General features: G+C 35.3%; 11 protein-coding genes across 11 annotated transcripts; 3 read left to right on the top strand and 8 right to left on the bottom strand.

Moving 5' to 3' along the window:
* Positions 1–1,001: 1,001 nt before the first annotated feature.
* Positions 1,002–1,227, bottom strand: WICANDRAFT_85141 (uncharacterized protein; the record flags this gene model as incomplete). Its single annotated transcript, XM_019185847.1, has 2 exons — positions 1,002–1,096; positions 1,131–1,227. The coding sequence occupies 2 exons, from the start codon at positions 1,225–1,227 to the stop codon at positions 1,002–1,004; spliced, it is 192 nt and encodes a 63-aa protein (XP_019037191.1).
* Positions 1,228–2,291: 1,064 nt separating this feature from the next.
* Positions 2,292–3,712, top strand: WICANDRAFT_69972 (MFS transporter; the record flags this gene model as incomplete). The annotated part of the gene is made up of 1 exon (XM_019184188.1): positions 2,292–3,712. The coding sequence occupies exon 1, from the start codon at positions 2,552–2,554 to the stop codon at positions 3,710–3,712; it is 1,161 nt and encodes a 386-aa protein (XP_019037190.1). The 5' UTR covers positions 2,292–2,551.
* Positions 3,713–3,862: 150 nt separating this feature from the next.
* WICANDRAFT_13811 (MFS transporter) lies at positions 3,863–5,113 on the bottom strand (the record flags this gene model as incomplete). Its single annotated transcript, XM_019180585.2, has 1 exon — positions 3,863–5,113. A coding segment is annotated over one exon (1,251 nt), but the record flags the coding sequence as incomplete, so codon positions are not given.
* Positions 5,114–5,597: 484 nt separating this feature from the next.
* WICANDRAFT_85163 (MFS transporter) lies at positions 5,598–7,001 on the bottom strand (the record flags this gene model as incomplete). Its single annotated transcript, XM_019185852.1, has 1 exon — positions 5,598–7,001. One exon carries the CDS (start codon positions 6,999–7,001, stop codon positions 5,598–5,600), a length of 1,404 nt encoding a protein of 467 aa, XP_019037188.1.
* Positions 7,002–7,327: 326 nt separating this feature from the next.
* Positions 7,328–8,578, bottom strand: WICANDRAFT_85138 (MFS transporter; the record flags this gene model as incomplete). The annotated part of the gene is made up of 1 exon (XM_019185846.1): positions 7,328–8,578. One exon carries the CDS (start codon positions 8,576–8,578, stop codon positions 7,328–7,330), a length of 1,251 nt encoding a protein of 416 aa, XP_019037187.1.
* A 530-nt stretch (positions 8,579–9,108) lies between these two features.
* MRPL28 (mitochondrial 54S ribosomal protein mL40) lies at positions 9,109–9,609 on the bottom strand (the record flags this gene model as incomplete). The annotated part of the gene is made up of 2 exons (XM_019185845.1): positions 9,109–9,521; positions 9,561–9,609. The coding sequence occupies 2 exons, from the start codon at positions 9,607–9,609 to the stop codon at positions 9,109–9,111; spliced, it is 462 nt and encodes a 153-aa protein (XP_019037186.1).
* A 311-nt stretch (positions 9,610–9,920) lies between these two features.
* WICANDRAFT_85136 (uncharacterized protein) lies at positions 9,921–10,724 on the top strand (the record flags this gene model as incomplete). Its single annotated transcript, XM_019185844.1, has 1 exon — positions 9,921–10,724. One exon carries the CDS (start codon positions 9,921–9,923, stop codon positions 10,722–10,724), a length of 804 nt encoding a protein of 267 aa, XP_019037185.1.
* A 346-nt stretch (positions 10,725–11,070) lies between these two features.
* CGI121 (Cgi121p) lies at positions 11,071–11,710 on the top strand (the record flags this gene model as incomplete). The annotated part of the gene is made up of 3 exons (XM_019182069.1): positions 11,071–11,349; positions 11,402–11,578; positions 11,633–11,710. The coding sequence occupies 3 exons, from the start codon at positions 11,071–11,073 to the stop codon at positions 11,708–11,710; spliced, it is 534 nt and encodes a 177-aa protein (XP_019037184.1).
* On the bottom strand, positions 11,707–12,711 carry TFB3 (TFIIH/NER complex subunit TFB3; the record flags this gene model as incomplete). The annotated part of the gene is made up of 1 exon (XM_019182097.1): positions 11,707–12,711. The coding sequence occupies one exon, from the start codon at positions 12,709–12,711 to the stop codon at positions 11,707–11,709; it is 1,005 nt and encodes a 334-aa protein (XP_019037183.1).
* Positions 12,712–12,962: 251 nt separating this feature from the next.
* Positions 12,963–14,852, bottom strand: AMD1 (AMP deaminase; the record flags this gene model as incomplete). The annotated part of the gene is made up of 1 exon (XM_019180687.1): positions 12,963–14,852. A coding segment is annotated over one exon (1,890 nt), but the record flags the coding sequence as incomplete, so codon positions are not given.
* Positions 14,853–15,719: 867 nt separating this feature from the next.
* Positions 15,720–16,952, bottom strand: WICANDRAFT_85133 (NADP-dependent isocitrate dehydrogenase; the record flags this gene model as incomplete). The annotated part of the gene is made up of 1 exon (XM_019185843.1): positions 15,720–16,952. The coding sequence occupies one exon, from the start codon at positions 16,950–16,952 to the stop codon at positions 15,720–15,722; it is 1,233 nt and encodes a 410-aa protein (XP_019037181.1).
* Between the last annotated feature and the right edge of the window lie 256 nt (positions 16,953–17,208).

The raw sequence follows: 17,208 nt of genomic DNA, 5'->3' as shown, positions 1-17,208 counted from the left end.
ATACCAGTAGAATCTACGGGTCATTGCGATCAAAAAGAGCCCCATATTGAACCTTGTATCTTTTTAGATAACATACTAGAGGAAGTTTTCTGAAGTTTGTTTACCTTTGTAGCTGATACCCTTTTAACGCGTCTGTTTACACAACGCCAACCCAGAAACATAAACAAAATAGTATCAAACGAATCCTTACGCCCCGCTGGTTTCAATGGTTTCACTCTTGTAATCACATCTATGACATTGAACTAATTAAACCTCTTTGAAGTACTTCTGTGGGTTTAAGTTAAAAGGTTTCTCGTTTTTCAAGTGTGTCTTCACCAGTTTTCTTAACTATGGGAATTTTGCATATTTTGAACGCAAAGATTCACGCAATGCAATACGATTAAAGCGATCTAAAAAATAGAAAAATAAACTCCATTGAATTCTCTATTGAATGGTGCTAAAATTAGACTTTCGAATTTTTTTTTTTTATTTTCATTAAGACATTTTGAAATTAGAATTATAATATAGTACATCTATAAACTTTGGATAAATTCCAAAACGCAAAAAAAAAGTAAAGATATAACTTCAAAAAACATATCAAAAGAATCCTTGAAGAATTCTGGGTATCCTGAACTTAATTTTATTAGACAATCACTTTTGTGTTCATAGTTATTAGCTTGTTTTAAAAATTGATAAAGGCACGCTCGACCCATGATCAGTCGTTCAAGTTTCCTTAAATATTTTGAGCAATCAACTAGTAACCTTTTGGCTAGTACTCTCTTTTTTTTTACTTACAGAAGGGCGCAGGATCGATTCCAGCCATATCCAAATCATTAAAAATCGAATATTCGACAATTTTGAAGCTGAAGTGGTACCGAAAAGAAGTTTGACATCAATAACAAATAAATAGATTGTTTTTACGATATTACTGGACAAGAAAGCTGATTAATTGAAAATTGCGGTTGATTAAAATCATTGACTTAGTTGGTTTAGCACCAATGTTTAACCATGTTTGATTAGATTCAATCACTTGAGTAAGATTCACTAGAGTTTGAATCAATATGGATGTAGTGATCCTCTGATTTTGATGTAATTTCAATAATAAGATATTTTTTGCCTTATATTTGAGTGTTTATTTTGGTGAATGTGACATCGCTGGGACCGAAATAGGTGGGGCGTGAAGCGAAACTTGATATCCTCTATCAAACTATTAACCATTGATCGATTCAAGTTAGGTTGTTGTGTCATTTGGAGGTCTATAATGATTGATATAGGGCGTTCGTGTTTCTTGTGGTAGGAATTTTTTTTCTGGACGTGAAAAAACCTGCCATTGGATGGCGTGTCATTAGGCTGGTCTTATACCGTGGTTTCTCAAGGTAAGAAGACATCTACTAGCTGCGCTTGTTTGGAAATATAGTTTTGAACTATTAAATAACTTCATTGCTATAGATCTGTAATGTTGTGGTTATATTTCAGTAAAAGGCGCTGCAACTCTCTAGATGTCTAGTTAAAGTTTTCTATCTCCCACTGGTGTTGTCCAAAGTCCAAAGCCATTAGGCGACAAATTCACAAAACTATTCAAAACTTATCAGATTTTAGCACTTGAAGAGCCAAATAGTTTCTGAGTCCAATTGAAATACATATATAGTCTTTTAACCTTTTAAGTGCTTCGTTTCCTTCAAATTCTGAAGTTGGCCTTTCATCACACCTTGGACAAATGTCTTCGGCCAGGAGTTAACTATGGAGGTCGACTTTGGACAAAATTACAGAACAACCACTACAGGTGGTATGTCTCTGAAAATTGGTAGTCATATTAATTTGCCAATTCTAAATCTATATCTACAATATCTAATAAATAAATCGCAAACTGTATGTTTTATGAGTGTTTGAACTTGACCTGTTTTGTGGACCTTGATTTTGATGAAGTTTTCATGGTTCGGGCAGCGGATTTGGTGTTACGGCCACGAGCTTTTAAAAATTTGTATGGGAGGAAGATTTCACGAAAAAAAAATGCTTCATCCCGTTTTATGTGATGATCAACAAATTATATTATTAGAATCTAAATGATAGCAGTATACTGGCTAATGACAATTACAGACAGAGTTACGTATAATGGCTGCTTCAAAATCATACTCAAACTTAGCAACAATAACTGCTTTAATTAGTAATTCTCGCTGTAACGTCCCATTGTCCTTATTGACCCGTATACTGTCAAATGTGGAGGTACATAAAACCTGGTGGTTCTTGAGTTTTGATCAATAACAAATTACAATTACCTCTATCAATTCAAACCGATTTGTCAGAAAATGGATGCTAATAAATGCTCAAACCAATCAAATCACTCAAGGATGAACTTTGAAAGCGGTTCATTTCCTTTGGAACACATTGACAATCGAAGCAATAGATCAACGTCATTCCAAAGCTCAGGGTCCAATAGATCATCACAATCACAACAAGATCCAGAACAACAACCACAACAACATGAGAGCCCACAAATGACATTACACTCACCTCCAAAGAATATATATCGATTTATTTTTTTTCAGCATGTGTATGGGTTTTAGGTGCAGGTATGACGGACGGTGTTCTTGGTTCCTTACTTCCACATATCGAAAAACAGTACAATATCAACTATGCAATAGTTTCGTTACTATGGCTGGGGAATGCACTGGGATGGATTCTTATTGGCTTCACTGGTCATTATCTTGATGATTTTATAGGGAAATGGAAATCATTAATCTTATCTGCTTTCTGCTATATAATTATGAGTTCTATTTTAGCAAGTGGCACACTGTTCCCTGTGTTGGTTGTTGGTTTGTTCTTTGGTGGTGTAGGTGGTGCTATTGGGTTGAGCCAATTGAATATCTTTTTGTCAAAGCTGGGGCCAAAATATTTAGGAATATATCATGGGTGTTACGGCGTTGGAGCATGTGCAGGTCCTTTGTTAGCTACAGTGATGACTGATAGAGGTTTGAAGTGGAACTACTTTTATTTTTGTTTGTTGGGTTTGAGTTTGATAAATACTGTATCCATGATGATAACTTTTAAAGGATGCGATGAAGATCTAAAACCTTACTATAACGATGACAATGATGAAGCTGAAGCTGGTGTCAAAAAGAACCACGATTTTGTTGCTGCTTTAAAAGATTTGAGGACCTGGCTAGGGTGCATCTTTATATTTTTTTATCAAGGTTCAGAAGTGTCAATGGGAGGTTGGGTTGTTACTTTCATCTTAAACTATAGAAAAGGGAACCCTTCAACTGTTGGTTTTGTTTCCTCTGGGTTTTGGGCTGGAGTAACAGTGGGTAGGTTCTTTTTGACAAGTTCTATGATTAAATATATTGGGAGTAGAAGATCAGTCATAATATTAGCAGTACTCTGCATTGCATTTGATATACTAACATGGCTCATACCTGAACAAATCGCTGCCGGTGTATTTGCATCATTAGCAGGTGTCTTTATTGGACCAATTGTTCCAATTCTTTACTCATTCTTTGCAAGAACATTACCAAGACGTATCAGATTTTGCTCAATGGTGTTGATGACTGCTTTTGGAAGTTCAGGAGGTAGTGCAGTCCCATTTATGGTTGGTATGTTGAGTCAAGTCTCAGGAACCTATGTTCTTCATCCTATTTTCCTTGCTTGTTATGCTGTGATGTTTATAGTTTGGATTATGATGCCTAATATTGAGAGAAAGGGAGCACACAAAAACTTATGGCAAAAGTTTTGGTGATGCAGATAAATTTTGAGGCATAGTAACTAGTATTAGTTCAGAGATCATAATACAACATCATTCGTGTATAACCTTTAGAAGTAATGTAGCTACAAAAATGAATGCGGCGGAAAATATGTCTTTTATTTAGCCACTACAAGTATAAATTCCTTACCAAAATCTTTGCCAAAAGGTTCTTATAGCACCCTTTCTTTCAATATTAGGCATCAACACCCATGCAAAGAACATTGCAGCATAGCATCCCAAGAATATAGGATGTAGGACATAGGTTCCAGAGACTTGACTCAACATACCAACCATAAATGGGACAGCACTACCTCCTGAGCTTCCAAATGCACTTGCAAGGACTAATGAGCAAAATCTAATCTTTCTTGGTAGTATATTGGTTAAGAAAACAATCATCATTGGGTAAATAGGACCAATAAACAATCCTGCTAAGGAAGCAAATAGACCCGCTGCAATCTTTTCAGGAACCAACCATGTCAAAATATCAAATCCTATGATGAGCCCAATTAGAACAATTACAGATCTTCTATTACCACAATACTTGATCAAAGGACTAGTCAATAGGAAACGACCAATTGTAACTCCTGCCCAAAATCCAGATGATACATAGCCGACTGAAGTTGGGTTTCCTTTTCTGTAAGTCAAAATGAATGTAACCACCCAACCACCCATTGAAACCTCTGAACCTTGGTAGAAGAAGATAAACACGCAACCAAGCCAAGTTCTGAAATCTTTGAACGCTGCTTTGAAGTCATGTTGTTTTTGATCGGAGCTAATTGTGCTTTCATCATCTTTATCATTCTCAAAGGTATAAGTTTTCAAGTCTTCATCTATACCTTTGAATGCAATAGTCAAAAACACTAAATTGAACAGCGTTAACCCTAAAAGGACATAGTAAAAGTAATTCCATTGAATTCCATTATCTGTCATCAAAGTTGCGATTAAAGGACCAGCACAAGCACCAACACCATAGCATCCATGATATGTACCAGAATACTTTGCACCTAAACTTGGTAGAAATGTGTTAAAATTACCCAAATTGAGGGCACATCCAACTCCACCAAAGAACATTGCCGCGACCATCACAGGATATTTGGTTCCACTAACCAAGATAGCACTCATTGCAATGTGACAAATTGCACCAAAAATCAAACTTTTCCATTTTCCAATCTTAACGTCTATGTGATGACCAACTAATCCAATAAGTATATATCCCAACGCATTACCTAGCCATAGCAAAGACACTATTGCATAATTTATTCCATAATAAGCTTCAATGAATGGTAGTAATGACCCGACAACACCATCAGTCATACCAGCACCCAGACCCCAGCAGCAAGCTGTAATGACACGATACAAGTTTCTTGGGGGATTTCTGAAAGTCATTATTGGCTTACCACTATCAAGTTGCTCCGTAGCTTCATCAACGCGTGAATTACACTCATTATTGACGTGAGATAGTTGAGTATTTGGTGTGGAGTCTTTGTTGAAAGTGGTTTGGTTGAAGCTATCTAACTCTATAGCTTTGCCCTGTGGTGACATCTTATTGCTTAGAGATATAAGGGTGAATAGAACAGCTTAATATCGATGCGACTGATGAACTCCACTCTATCATTGAAAGACATTGATGCTATAAAATCATTTTCTTATTGATTCAATTCTAAATATAATACGCTGTCTTCCCCGGAAAAAAGCACGCGAAAATAAAGATTTCCTAATCTGAGTATGCGGCGCCAGAGTTTCGCAAAAGGCGTCAAAAGGCGTTTTAAACCGAAAAATACATGAAAATAGTACACATTTACTTGGAACTTGGTATAAAGCAGTTAAATCATATATTGGATAGCTACCTTACAAATCAGGCTTATATTAGTGAACCTAGTTACCAAATTCTTTGCCAATAGTGTTTTATTGCACCTTTTCTCTCAATGTTTGGTAGGAATATCCAAGATAGAAACATCAAAACATAGCATCCCAAAAAGATAGGATGAAGAACAAATGTTCCACTAATTTGACTCAAAATACCCACCAAAAACGGTATTGCACTTCCACCTGAGCTCCCAAAAGCAGTTGCTAAAACTAAAGAACAATATCTTATTTTCCTTGGTAAAATCCTGGTTAAAAAGACAATCATCATTGGATAAATAGGACCGATGAATAGCCCTGCTAATGAGGCAAAGAGACCTGCTGCAATCTTTTCAGGAACAAGCCATGTCAAAATATCAAATGCCATAATAACACCAATGAGAACAATCACGGATCTTTTATTACCACAGTATTTAATTAAAGGAGAAGTCAACAAGAAACGACCAATAGTGACTCCTGCCCAGAACCCAGATGATACATAACCTACTGATGTTGGATTTCCTTTTCTGTAGTTCAAGATGAATGTGACCACCCAGCCACCCATTGAAACCTCTGAGCCTTGATAGAAGAAGATAAAAGCACAGCCAATCCAGGTTCTGAAGTCCTTCAAAGCAGCCTTAAAATCATGGTGCTTTTGATCTTGGTTTGAAGTGTCTTCTGATTCGTCTTTATCGCTCTCTGTAGTGTAATTCTCAATGTCTATATCGATACCTTTGAAAGCAAGGGTTAAGAAAACCAGATTGAACAATGTCAACCCTAAAACCACATAATAGAAATAGTTCCATTGAATACCATTATTTGTCATTAAGATTGCAAACAAAGGACCAGCACAAGCACCAATACCATAGCACCCATGATATATACCCGGATATTTTGTACCCAAACTTGGTAGGAAAGTATTGAAATTACCCAAGTTGAGAGCAGCTCCAACACCACCAAGAAACATTGCGATTATAATTGCTGGGAATCTTGTCCCCGTGATCATGATGGAACTCATTGCAATGTGACAAATTGCACCAACCATTAAACTTTTCCATTTGCCGATTTTGATATCTATGTGATGCCCAATTAATCCAATAAGTATATACCCTAAGGCATTACCCAACCATAAAAGTGATACAATTGCATAGTTTACCTTATAATAAGCTTCAATAAACGGTAACAATGACCCAATGACACCAGCTGTCATGCCTGTGCCTAAACCCCAAGAGCAAGCTGAAATTACACGGTATAGGTTTCTAGGCGGGTTATTCAATGTCATGATTGGTTTAGTGTTGTCAATTCGTTGGGAAGCATCGTTGGAAGTTGAATTGCGTTCACTATTAACTTGGGATAGAGTCTGAAAGTTGGAAGTGGTGTAATCAGCTAAAGTAGAATGGTTCATTGTATCCAATTGGATTGGTTTGCCCTGTTCAGTCATCTTCTCTGTCTTATAAAAACAAATTGGAAAACCAACTTAACAATCAAGCAGGTTACAATTGTACTTTCTTTCTTTCAAATCCTTTCATCTTGAATTTGATAAAGTCCTAGTTCAATCCTTTTTATACAGGAGCTAAATTTAAATCAGTACGGTATATTTGTTTTCAACGGGACAATGCTCGTGAAATCTGTAATTTCCGAATTCGCGCTCAGATCTCCGCAAAAAGCGACAAAAGGCGTTATAAAGACGAAAAAATATACGAAAAAAGAGACTAATAACGAAACCTTCATTAGTACATATCTAAAGGGAAAATCATAGGAAAGATCTCACCAGAACCTTTGCCAGTAATTTCTTATAGCACCTTTCCTCTCAATGTTTGGCAAGAAAATCCAAGATAGAAACAATAAAACGTAGCATCCTAGGAAAATTGGATGAAGAACAAATGTTCCACGAACTTGACTTATCATACCCACCATAAATGGTACTGCACTTCCACCTGAACTTCCAAATGCACTAATCAACACCAGTGAGCAAAATCTAATCTTTCTTGGTAAGATCTGGGATAATAACGTAATCATAATTGGATAGATAGGTCCTATAAATAATCCAGCCATAGAAGCAAATAATCCGGCAGCAATCTTTTCTGGAACTAACCAAGTAAGCACATCAAACACCATTATCACTATTGCTAGTATGAGTACAGATCTTCTGTTTCCCATATATTTGATTAATGGATTTGTTAAAAGAAATCGACCTATAGTAACACCAGCCCAGAACCCAGAAGATACAAACCCAACAGAATTAGCATCTCCTTTTCTATACGTAAGTATGAAAGTAACAACCCAGCCTCCCATTGAAACCTCAGCTCCTTGATAGAAAAACACAAATATGCAACCTAACCAGGTTCTGAAATTTTTGAATGCTGATATAAAATCATGCTGTTTAGACGTTGGTTCCTGACTCTGTTCATTTTCATTTTCATCTTCATCAATACCCGATCTATAATTAATAAAATCAGTATCATAGTTCCTGAAAGTTATTCCGATAAAGACCAAATTGAAAAGTGTCAATCCTACCAGAATGAAATAAAAATAATTCCATTTAACATGACGATCAGTCATAACGGTTGCTAATAATGGGCCTGCAAATGCACCAGTACCATAAAACCCGCTATAAATCCCGATGTATTTGGCACCAAGCATTGGTAGGAAAATGTTCAATTGTGACATATTTATTGCACAACCAATTCCACCAAAGAACATTGCTACACAAATCACAGGAAATTTTGTACCACTAATCAATATAGCACTCATTGCAATATGGAAAACACAGCCAACTATCAATGATTTCCATTTACCTAGCCAATTATCAATCTGATATCCTATCAAACCAATCAATATGTATCCTAGTGCGTTACCTAACCATAACAACGAAACAATACCATAGCTAACTTTGTAGTAATCTTCTATGAAGGGCAATAGAGATCCGATTACACCATCTGTCATTCCAGCACCAAGTCCCCAGCAGCATAGAGCAATAACACGATATAAATTTGCAGGTGGATTTCTAAATGACATTATTGGTTTTTCATTGGTTTGAATAGAATCTAAAGGATTGTTTGAGATGTTGACTTCATTCATTTCGTTCATCTCAGTGACTGTTTCCAAGCATACTGGCTTTGGTAACGAAGTGCTCATATTTTCTCGTAGTCGAACCTGTTTTGAACATGATGGAAAGAAAGAATAGAAGATTTGATTTGTAATGAATTGTATTTTGGTCTTCGACATGGACATCACCAAAAAGTACGAGAAAATGCGCTCCGCAGTTTCTTCAGGTTTAGCTGTCGCGAATTCCAACGATGATTTAAATTCTGAAATGATTACTGTTTTCGGTTCTGATGCTGTTCCAACAATTCATGAATAGCTAAGTTATTAACATATCGTAGACATGAAGTCAGTCTTAACCCATATAATGAAAGCGTTAAATTCAGAATCAAAATTAGGAGAGGAAAAATCAAATAATCCCTACAGCATTTTCATTATATAACCTCATCCATTCTCTCCCTTATTATGCTATATACACTGCTCTATGTTCATGAAAGTTTGTCTTATTTCTTATCTTGTTTTGGTTCTTTTGGAGTAAAATCATAATACCATATCTTATTTGGTGGATATTGTGTTGGAATTCTAGCATCCAATGGGAATCTTTTACCAATTTGTTTAGCATTAGCCAGCTCATATAGTTCTCTGTTGCTTTGTTTCAAATCTTCCATAGCATTGTTCATAGCATTATATTGTTTAGCAAGGTTATCTTGTAGTTTTGTTCTTTTATCTTTTTGGTAGACAGCCCAGGCTTTAGTAATTGTGTCATGTCTCACAAGATCTTCAGCACATAATTTCAAAACTCTTGGAACTTTCTTTCTCGCACTGAAAACGGATAATTGTGTAATGATTCTTTGTGTAGCTGGTGAAACTGAACTAGTTCTTTTGGTACGTTTACCACGAACAAATTGAATTGGACCTGCTTTCATAGGTATTTGTTCAGTGGCTTGGAAACCACGACTCACAGTCTGTATGGTACTGCTCTTGGATATGATTGATCTAAGCATCTTATTTTATGAACTCAAGCACTTGAATACTTTTCAGTCCTGAAATCTGAAAAGTTTATTATGATACTCTTTTTGCATGTCGAGAAAATGCCAAAATTTTCAGAAAAAAATCCGGAACTTTTTTTATCATGTGACTATTCCGAGGGCGAACATGATTTTAGTGCCAGTTTCACTATTAATAGGCTCCCTTTATGTTAGATTCATCTTAAAAAAGGTCAAAGCCGACACCTAAGAGCTCAGTGAGGAAAGAGGGCTCTTTATATTTGAGCATAGCGTGGTTTGCGAAGAAGAGCGTACACAGGAGAAATCTAATGAGTGGAATAAGAAGCAATAACCCTTTTGCTCAAGAAGCAGAAGAAGAGATCCAGTCACACATTTCAAATTCAAATGGACTAAGCAGACAATCATCAGTTAATAACAATAGAACTCCAGATCCCTCGATATTGGAATCTTCGTCTACAGAGGCTATTACCTTGGATGGCCACGGTGGCTCAACTCAACAAAACAATACTAATGGTTCAACCAATAATTCCGAGCCCATAATACCTTCAATTCAAGTTAATCAAGATACGGAACCTGCTCAGGTAGATGGTGGTAGCTTACATGGCAACTCACGAAGATCTTCAACATCGACTAACAATAACTATTCGATACCCGAATGGCAACAGGTTGATGATTCTCATCCAGATGGCCCACCACCAGCATATTCTGAAGTTGATCCAATTAGCCCATCTGCTGCAAACCAGTCGTCAAATCTGTATCAAAGGCCTACAGAGGAACCTCCTCGCTCACCTTCAACTGGACAATATGAAAGACCATCAGCACCCTTTCCACCTCAAAGACCACAAATAGATACTCAATTTGCACCACCACCTGGACCACCACCAAATTCCCATTTCCCACCACCTGGACCCCCTCCTAATTCATTTATGCCACCACCGGGGCCACCGCCATCACATCTTTCACCAGAGGAATTTTCCCCAAGATTACCACCACGTCCAACATCACCAAGATTACCACCAAGACCTAACGTTCCTAGAAGGAATATATACCCAGGTGCTTCGGGTGCATCTTATTCTAATATCGGTGCTCCACCACTACCAAATAGAAGGTAAAGGGGTTGGAGAGCTTCTGTGAAGTTATTTAATCTGGGTCATCTAAACAAATGAATATGTTAAGAATACATTCATTCTTTACTAGTGACTTGCTCGTACAAAACACCAACTTCAGGGGACGTCTATTAAGTCCCAAATTCAGTTCTAATTCAATTTTTCAAGATGAATAATTAATTGCAAGTTTTTTTTTCTATTTTATCTTCCAGTAAGTACTTTCTCGGCCGAAGCTTATACGCCAGATTTGAGTGTCCCAAACAATTTATTTTTTTCGCCTTGGATAAGTTTTGGCAAAAGCTGAACATCAATAGCAGGTTCAATACATGGCCAACTGACCACATACTCAAATATGAGCACAAATCACTTAAGATTTACCATTCCACAATTTCCACAATTTAAAATCTCTATCCACAAGTTTTCAAATGTCACAAATGCTGCAGAAATAAAGCAAAATCTACTGAGTGGTAACCAAGAGTATAACTTTGCATTTATCAATTCATCCACAATAGTTTCATCTGAACAATTAATTGCAGCTATATATAGAACACTGCTAGACTATACACAGGACAAGATAAGAACTAAAACACTACACTCAGAAGTGATATTCAGTCTATCCCCTACACAAAATGTGAGTATGGATAATAATCAACTACAAGAAGCAATATAATTAACATTAAAAGATCATGGATTCATTAAAAAGGTTTGGTATACAGGATGATTCTAAGGAATTAGTTGTCATCAATATCTCTGAGAATGGTGCAAAAGATGACTATAATCTTCAGATAATTAGTGGAGAGGAAGTTAAAGTTGATGATAATGAATTTGCAAAAACTGTTGACTATAAAGTCATTAAAAAAGTAAGTTTTTTTGGGATCACAATTCACACTATTCTTGATACTAACAACATACAGAACTATAAGTTTGATTCTCAAGATCCAGAATTGATAACTAGATTTATTGTTAATGCAATTCAATTAAGAGGTCATTAGGCAACAGCAGAAGCTTTTTCCTCTTCGATGAAACATCCCAACCCAATAAATGCTTCACTCAAGACTCTTTCATAAACCTGTTCAGCTTTGAAACCGGCAGCAATGTAGTCTTTCTTCTTTTGTAACTCATCAATAAAAGGATCATAATATTCTTGACTTATTGAGAAATCTTTTGCAAGGACTCTATCACCATTGAATGGTGTGAAAGGAACGGAATTGGTGTCTTGTTGTTCATTACCACTTTGTTTCGAGTTTAATGACTTCATAATTTCATCCAATTGTTTTCTTCTTGCTGATGATTTCTTCAACATTGATTTCTTAACTTGACTAATCATTTGTGTTGGATCTTGTGAACCTGATAATTTGTTCAAAATTTCTCTTCTTGCAGCTTCATTCATTTCTTTCTCTTCTTGTTCAATTTGTTTCTCTAGCATAATTTTCTTTAATCTCAGTTCTTTTTCTAATTCTTCTTGTTTCTTGAAATCTTCATATTCTTTCTCCCTACTGTTGTTATTTTCCAAAATTTTACTCTTATTGCTCTCTTCATAAACTGATAGTTTTGCCTCCGTTTCTTCAACATCAATTTTGTTAACAAGATTGAAAATTATAGTTTCCACTTCTTCCAAATATTCATTATATTTATCCAAATCATTGAAGTCTTCATATGTTTTATTGAAAATTTGAGAAACTCTTTTCCTTATATCAACTTCTCTCTCTACTGTAATATCATCAAATATTTGAGTCTTGAATTTATTTTTTCTTAAGGTCTTATCACATCCAGGATATGGACAAGGAGCAGGTCCCAGAGCAAATATTCTATCCACACAGGATTCACACATCTTGTGATAACATTCCGGGTTCACAAGAAACTTCATATCAGGACTAAGGTATCGATCTGTTTTACAGATCGGACACATATCCTGTTGTCTTTCCTCTGTTGAAATGTTAGTTTTGAGAGCCCAAGTGTTCCTGGTATCATACACACCTAATTCAATAGCCATCTTTGAATATATGTCAATTGATACTTTGATGATGAATTAGTAAAACAAGTATTAAAATTTGAAATGTTCACTTCATTTTTATACACTTTGAGAAATTACAAATCGCGAAACTTATATAATCACCACAGCCAAACTTACATAATCGAAATTTTAGATAATTGGTAAAACATCAACATTCCAAATTATAAATCTTTTTTCAGTACTCTATCAATTAAATAAATCAATGGTCATAAGCTTGTTCATTTCAATCCAGCATAATAATTGATAAGATCGTACTCGGTTAATAATGTTTCCTCTCTATAAGCAACTCTAATATCTGGAACGTTAGTCTTTTCAACATCGTTACCATTGATACCACCTTTACCAAAATCTGATCCTAACCAGTGTTTCTTGATATTATGTTCCCATCCACTTTGAATAACTGAATTCTTGGCCAACTCACACATATCAACATTGGATAATTTATAAATTTGAGCAGCAACTGAATATTCTTCAATCAAAGGTTCTCTAGTATAAGAGAATTGTAATGGATCATCAGTTGATAATGAAACATTCAAACCTCTCTTGAAATAATATGGGAATGGGTTCTTATCATAGGTTAAGAACAATGCATTATTGGATAATGGGGACATGGCAACACCAACTTGATCTAAATAGTATAAATATTGAACAAATGGAATCTTTCTTAACAAGATACCATGAGAAATACCCTCTGAAGTTAAATATGCACTGATTAAATGTTCAGGATCACCAGCTTCACCAGAATGAGGTCTCAAGACAAAAGTGTTGAACCCTCTTTTAGCTCTATAATTGTTCAATTGAGCTAAATTTGCATATAAATAATACAAGTAATAAGAATATGGTGGATTTTGTGAAGCATCCCATAATGATGGGACTGGATATTTTTTATGAAATCTTCTATCAATTTTAGATTCATCATCAACTGAATCAAACCCAATGACTCTTTGCAAGAAGACGTGTAGTTTTGGATTTTTACTTGGATCTTGGGAAACTTCGAATAATGGTTGAAATAAGTTTTTAATAATATCTTGGAAGCTAGAAACCAATCCAGTTTTCTTGTAAATATCATATAATCTTGGAACTTGAATTAACCATCTAACATTATGACTTAATAAATTATTATCAATGACCCAATCAGCCAGTTTTGACCATTCATCAATTGAACGACCATAAATTGAAATTCTATATTCACACATTTGATATTTAGAATTCTCTAAATCACTGAAAACTTGTTTTGTAATATCAGCTAAATATTTACCCTTAATATAATTATCAGTCTTTAGGAAAATTTCTCTTAATCTTGATTCACCAATTGGGTTATATTTCAAATTAAATTTATCAAATCTATGGAAAGTATCCTTATGAGCATGCATATCTAAAGTATCAATGGATAAATCATAAGCAGTTAGATTTAAAGATTTGAAAACTTCATCTAACGTTAACACTTTACCATCTCTATGAATAACTTTTTCATCTGGATCATTCTTAATCTTATGCTTAATAAATCTCAACAAATGCTTTTGGTTCATACAAGCAGAATGGTGAACGTGTGTATCAACTTTTCTAACGTTATAAAAATCTCTATGAGGATTTTTTTTACTAACAGAAGTTTCTTCATAATCATTCAACAAATAGTATAAGTTCCATCTTGCTTCCAAGTATTGTAATCTTCTGAAGGCAAAAGATTTGGCTGGACCATCTGATGAAATTGCCACGATTTGATCCATATCCATATAGTATTCTTTTAATGATGGAACGTCAGCTATTTTGGAACCTGATTTAAGGTCAATCATTTCAAAAACATCATCAGAGTTTAATTTGTAAACAACAGAATCATCTTTAGCAGGGATTTTACACTTGCTTAAATCAAATGTCTTGGAATCCGGTTGAACAGAATCTGGTAGGATTTGTTTATTATTATAGGTTGGTCTTGGTGGTGGTGGATAAATTTCCCAATTTTCTTCATTTTTAGGATTTTGATCAGGATATTGTAATGAAATTGATTGATATTTTTTTCTTAAATCACGACATTTCTTGATATTATGGTAAAGCTCAATCAATTCAGGAGATGGGGTTTCATTAGATTCATGATCATGTTCATTAATTGCGCCTAATTTATAAGAGGTTGATAATCTAGTCTTTGGAGGAGGTGGTACTTTATTGGTTTCAGAAGTCGTAGCTTGCTTAGATGGACTATTTATGGCAGGAGGTGGAGGAGGATGACTAAATTTTGCTGAAGAACTTCTTCTTGATTTCCTCTTTTCATCATCTTTCAAAGGAATCTCTTCGAACGCTCTTAGTTTAGCATCTTGATCATGGATAGTCTTATCTTCAGCATAGGAGAAATTGGTGGATAACGATTGATTAACTTTATCGAATTCTTCTTCATCATCATCATCGTCGTCATCTTCCTCGAAAACACTGTTGCGATTTTGAGTATTATCATTTGAAGACACTTCGCCAGAATGGATCAAGGAAGAGCTGGTATCATGGTCCAATGATAAGTTTGACAAGTCTTTACTGAGATTCATCTTGAGTTAGTTAAACAAAGCAACTTGAAAGCTATTGATGATTCAAGAAGCGTATTATTTCCCTGTTCGATTTAGAAAATGGTGTCAAAATCTGATGATGAAAGTTTTTTTGGGATCTGGATAAAGGATCAATTCGCGGATTTATTCCGGTTCGCGAATTCCACGAGGCGTTACCCTCAGTTTGCTCTCTTAACTATGGGAAAATCAGTATAAATGAATTTGAGGAGATTCATGAAAGTTTATAAACAACTGTTGGTATATTGCAATGTATTATTGAGCTTGAAATGGTGCTTTATGGTGTCGGTACCAAGAATCGCTAATTGGGACCACCATTAAAAGCCGACGGATTTACGAGCTCGTTAACAATGATTTCGATAAATCTTGATCTTTCTAGAATCACAAGTATAAATAAGTAACGTACATTTACTGTAATGAATCTCTGCCGTTGTTTCAATCTCAAAAATTTTCCTTGTAAACTGTGGCTAGTCTTTTTGCAACCAATTCAATGAATTCTTCAGTTGTGACATAACTAGATCTTTCTGTATGACCAGTAGCTAAAGCTAAATCTTTGGTCATTTTACCGTCAACCTGGACAGTATCTAATGTAGCCTTCTCTAATAGTTCACCAAATTTAACAACATCTGGAGTGCCATCTAATTTACCTCTTTGAATGATACCACGACTCCATGCAAAAATTGAAGCAATTGAGTTGGTTGAAGTTTCTTTACCTTGTTGATGTTGTCTATAATGTCTTGTAACAGTACCATGAGCAGCTTCAGCTTCAAATGCCTTACCGTCAGGTGTCATCAAGACTGAGGTCATTAAACCTAATGAACCAAAACCTTGAGCAACAATATCTGATTGAACATCACCATCATAATTTTTCATGGCAATGATATAACCACCTTTAGATTTCAACATTTGAGCAACCATATCATCAATTAAACGATGTTCAAACCAAATACCTTTAGCTTCAAACAATGGTTTATATTTTGTATCATATAGATTTTCAAAAATATCTTTGAAACGACCATCATATTTCTTTAAGATGGTGTTTTTAGTGGTAGAGTAAAGATTCAATTGACGTTCCAACGCTAACTTGAAACTTGATTCAGCAAAAGCTTCAATTGATTCATCAGTATTATACATGGCCAAACCAACACCTTTACCTGGGAATTCAAAAACTGGATACTCTTGAACTTCACCACCATCTTTTGGAGTGAAAACTAATTTCAATTCACCAGCTGATGGAACTATAATATCAGTCGCACGATATTGATCACCATAAGCATGTCTACCAATGATGATTGGTTTTTCCCATTGTGGTACAATTCTTGGGATTCTTGGGATAACGATTGGTTCTCTGAAAACAGTACCACCCAAGATATTTCTAATTGTACCATTTGGAGATTTCCACATTTTCTTTAATTTGAATTCTTCCACACGAGCTTCATCTGGTGTAATTGTAGCACATTTAACAGCAACCCCATATTTCAAAGTAGCTTCTGCAGAATCAATTGTGACTTGATCATTAGTCTCATCACGGTATTCAATTGATAAATCGTAATATTTCAAATCAATGTTTAAATATGGAAGAACCAATTGAGAACGAATCAAGTGCCATATGATTCTAGTTTGTTCATCACCGTCCATTTCGACGATTGGGTTCTTGACCGTTATTTTAGACATGGTGTATAAATGTATTAGTTACGCAAGCTCAAATGAGATTGATTTGTCAATTGAAAAAACAATGCAGTTTAAAATGATTCTGGGGCAAGATGACTCCTTAAATACTTTTCCTGGGTATACTTTTCCGGGGTAGATAAAAAGGTTAAGCAGCTTCGAAAATCGGAAATGTCAGGATAATGGCACCAAATTCGAACAAAGTTTTGAGTTTTGCTTACAATTTCCCAAATTTCAGCTCCGTCATTCGCTTCCGATAAAT

Source organism: Wickerhamomyces anomalus (assembly GCF_001661255.1).
Source record: "Wickerhamomyces anomalus NRRL Y-366-8 unplaced genomic scaffold WICANscaffold_5, whole genome shotgun sequence".
NCBI classification, from domain to species: Eukaryota; Fungi; Ascomycota; class Saccharomycetes; order Phaffomycetales; family Wickerhamomycetaceae; genus Hansenula; species Hansenula anomala.
The sequence above is the reverse complement of the archived record's forward strand: the minus strand, read 5'-3'. Positions and strand labels throughout refer to the sequence as shown.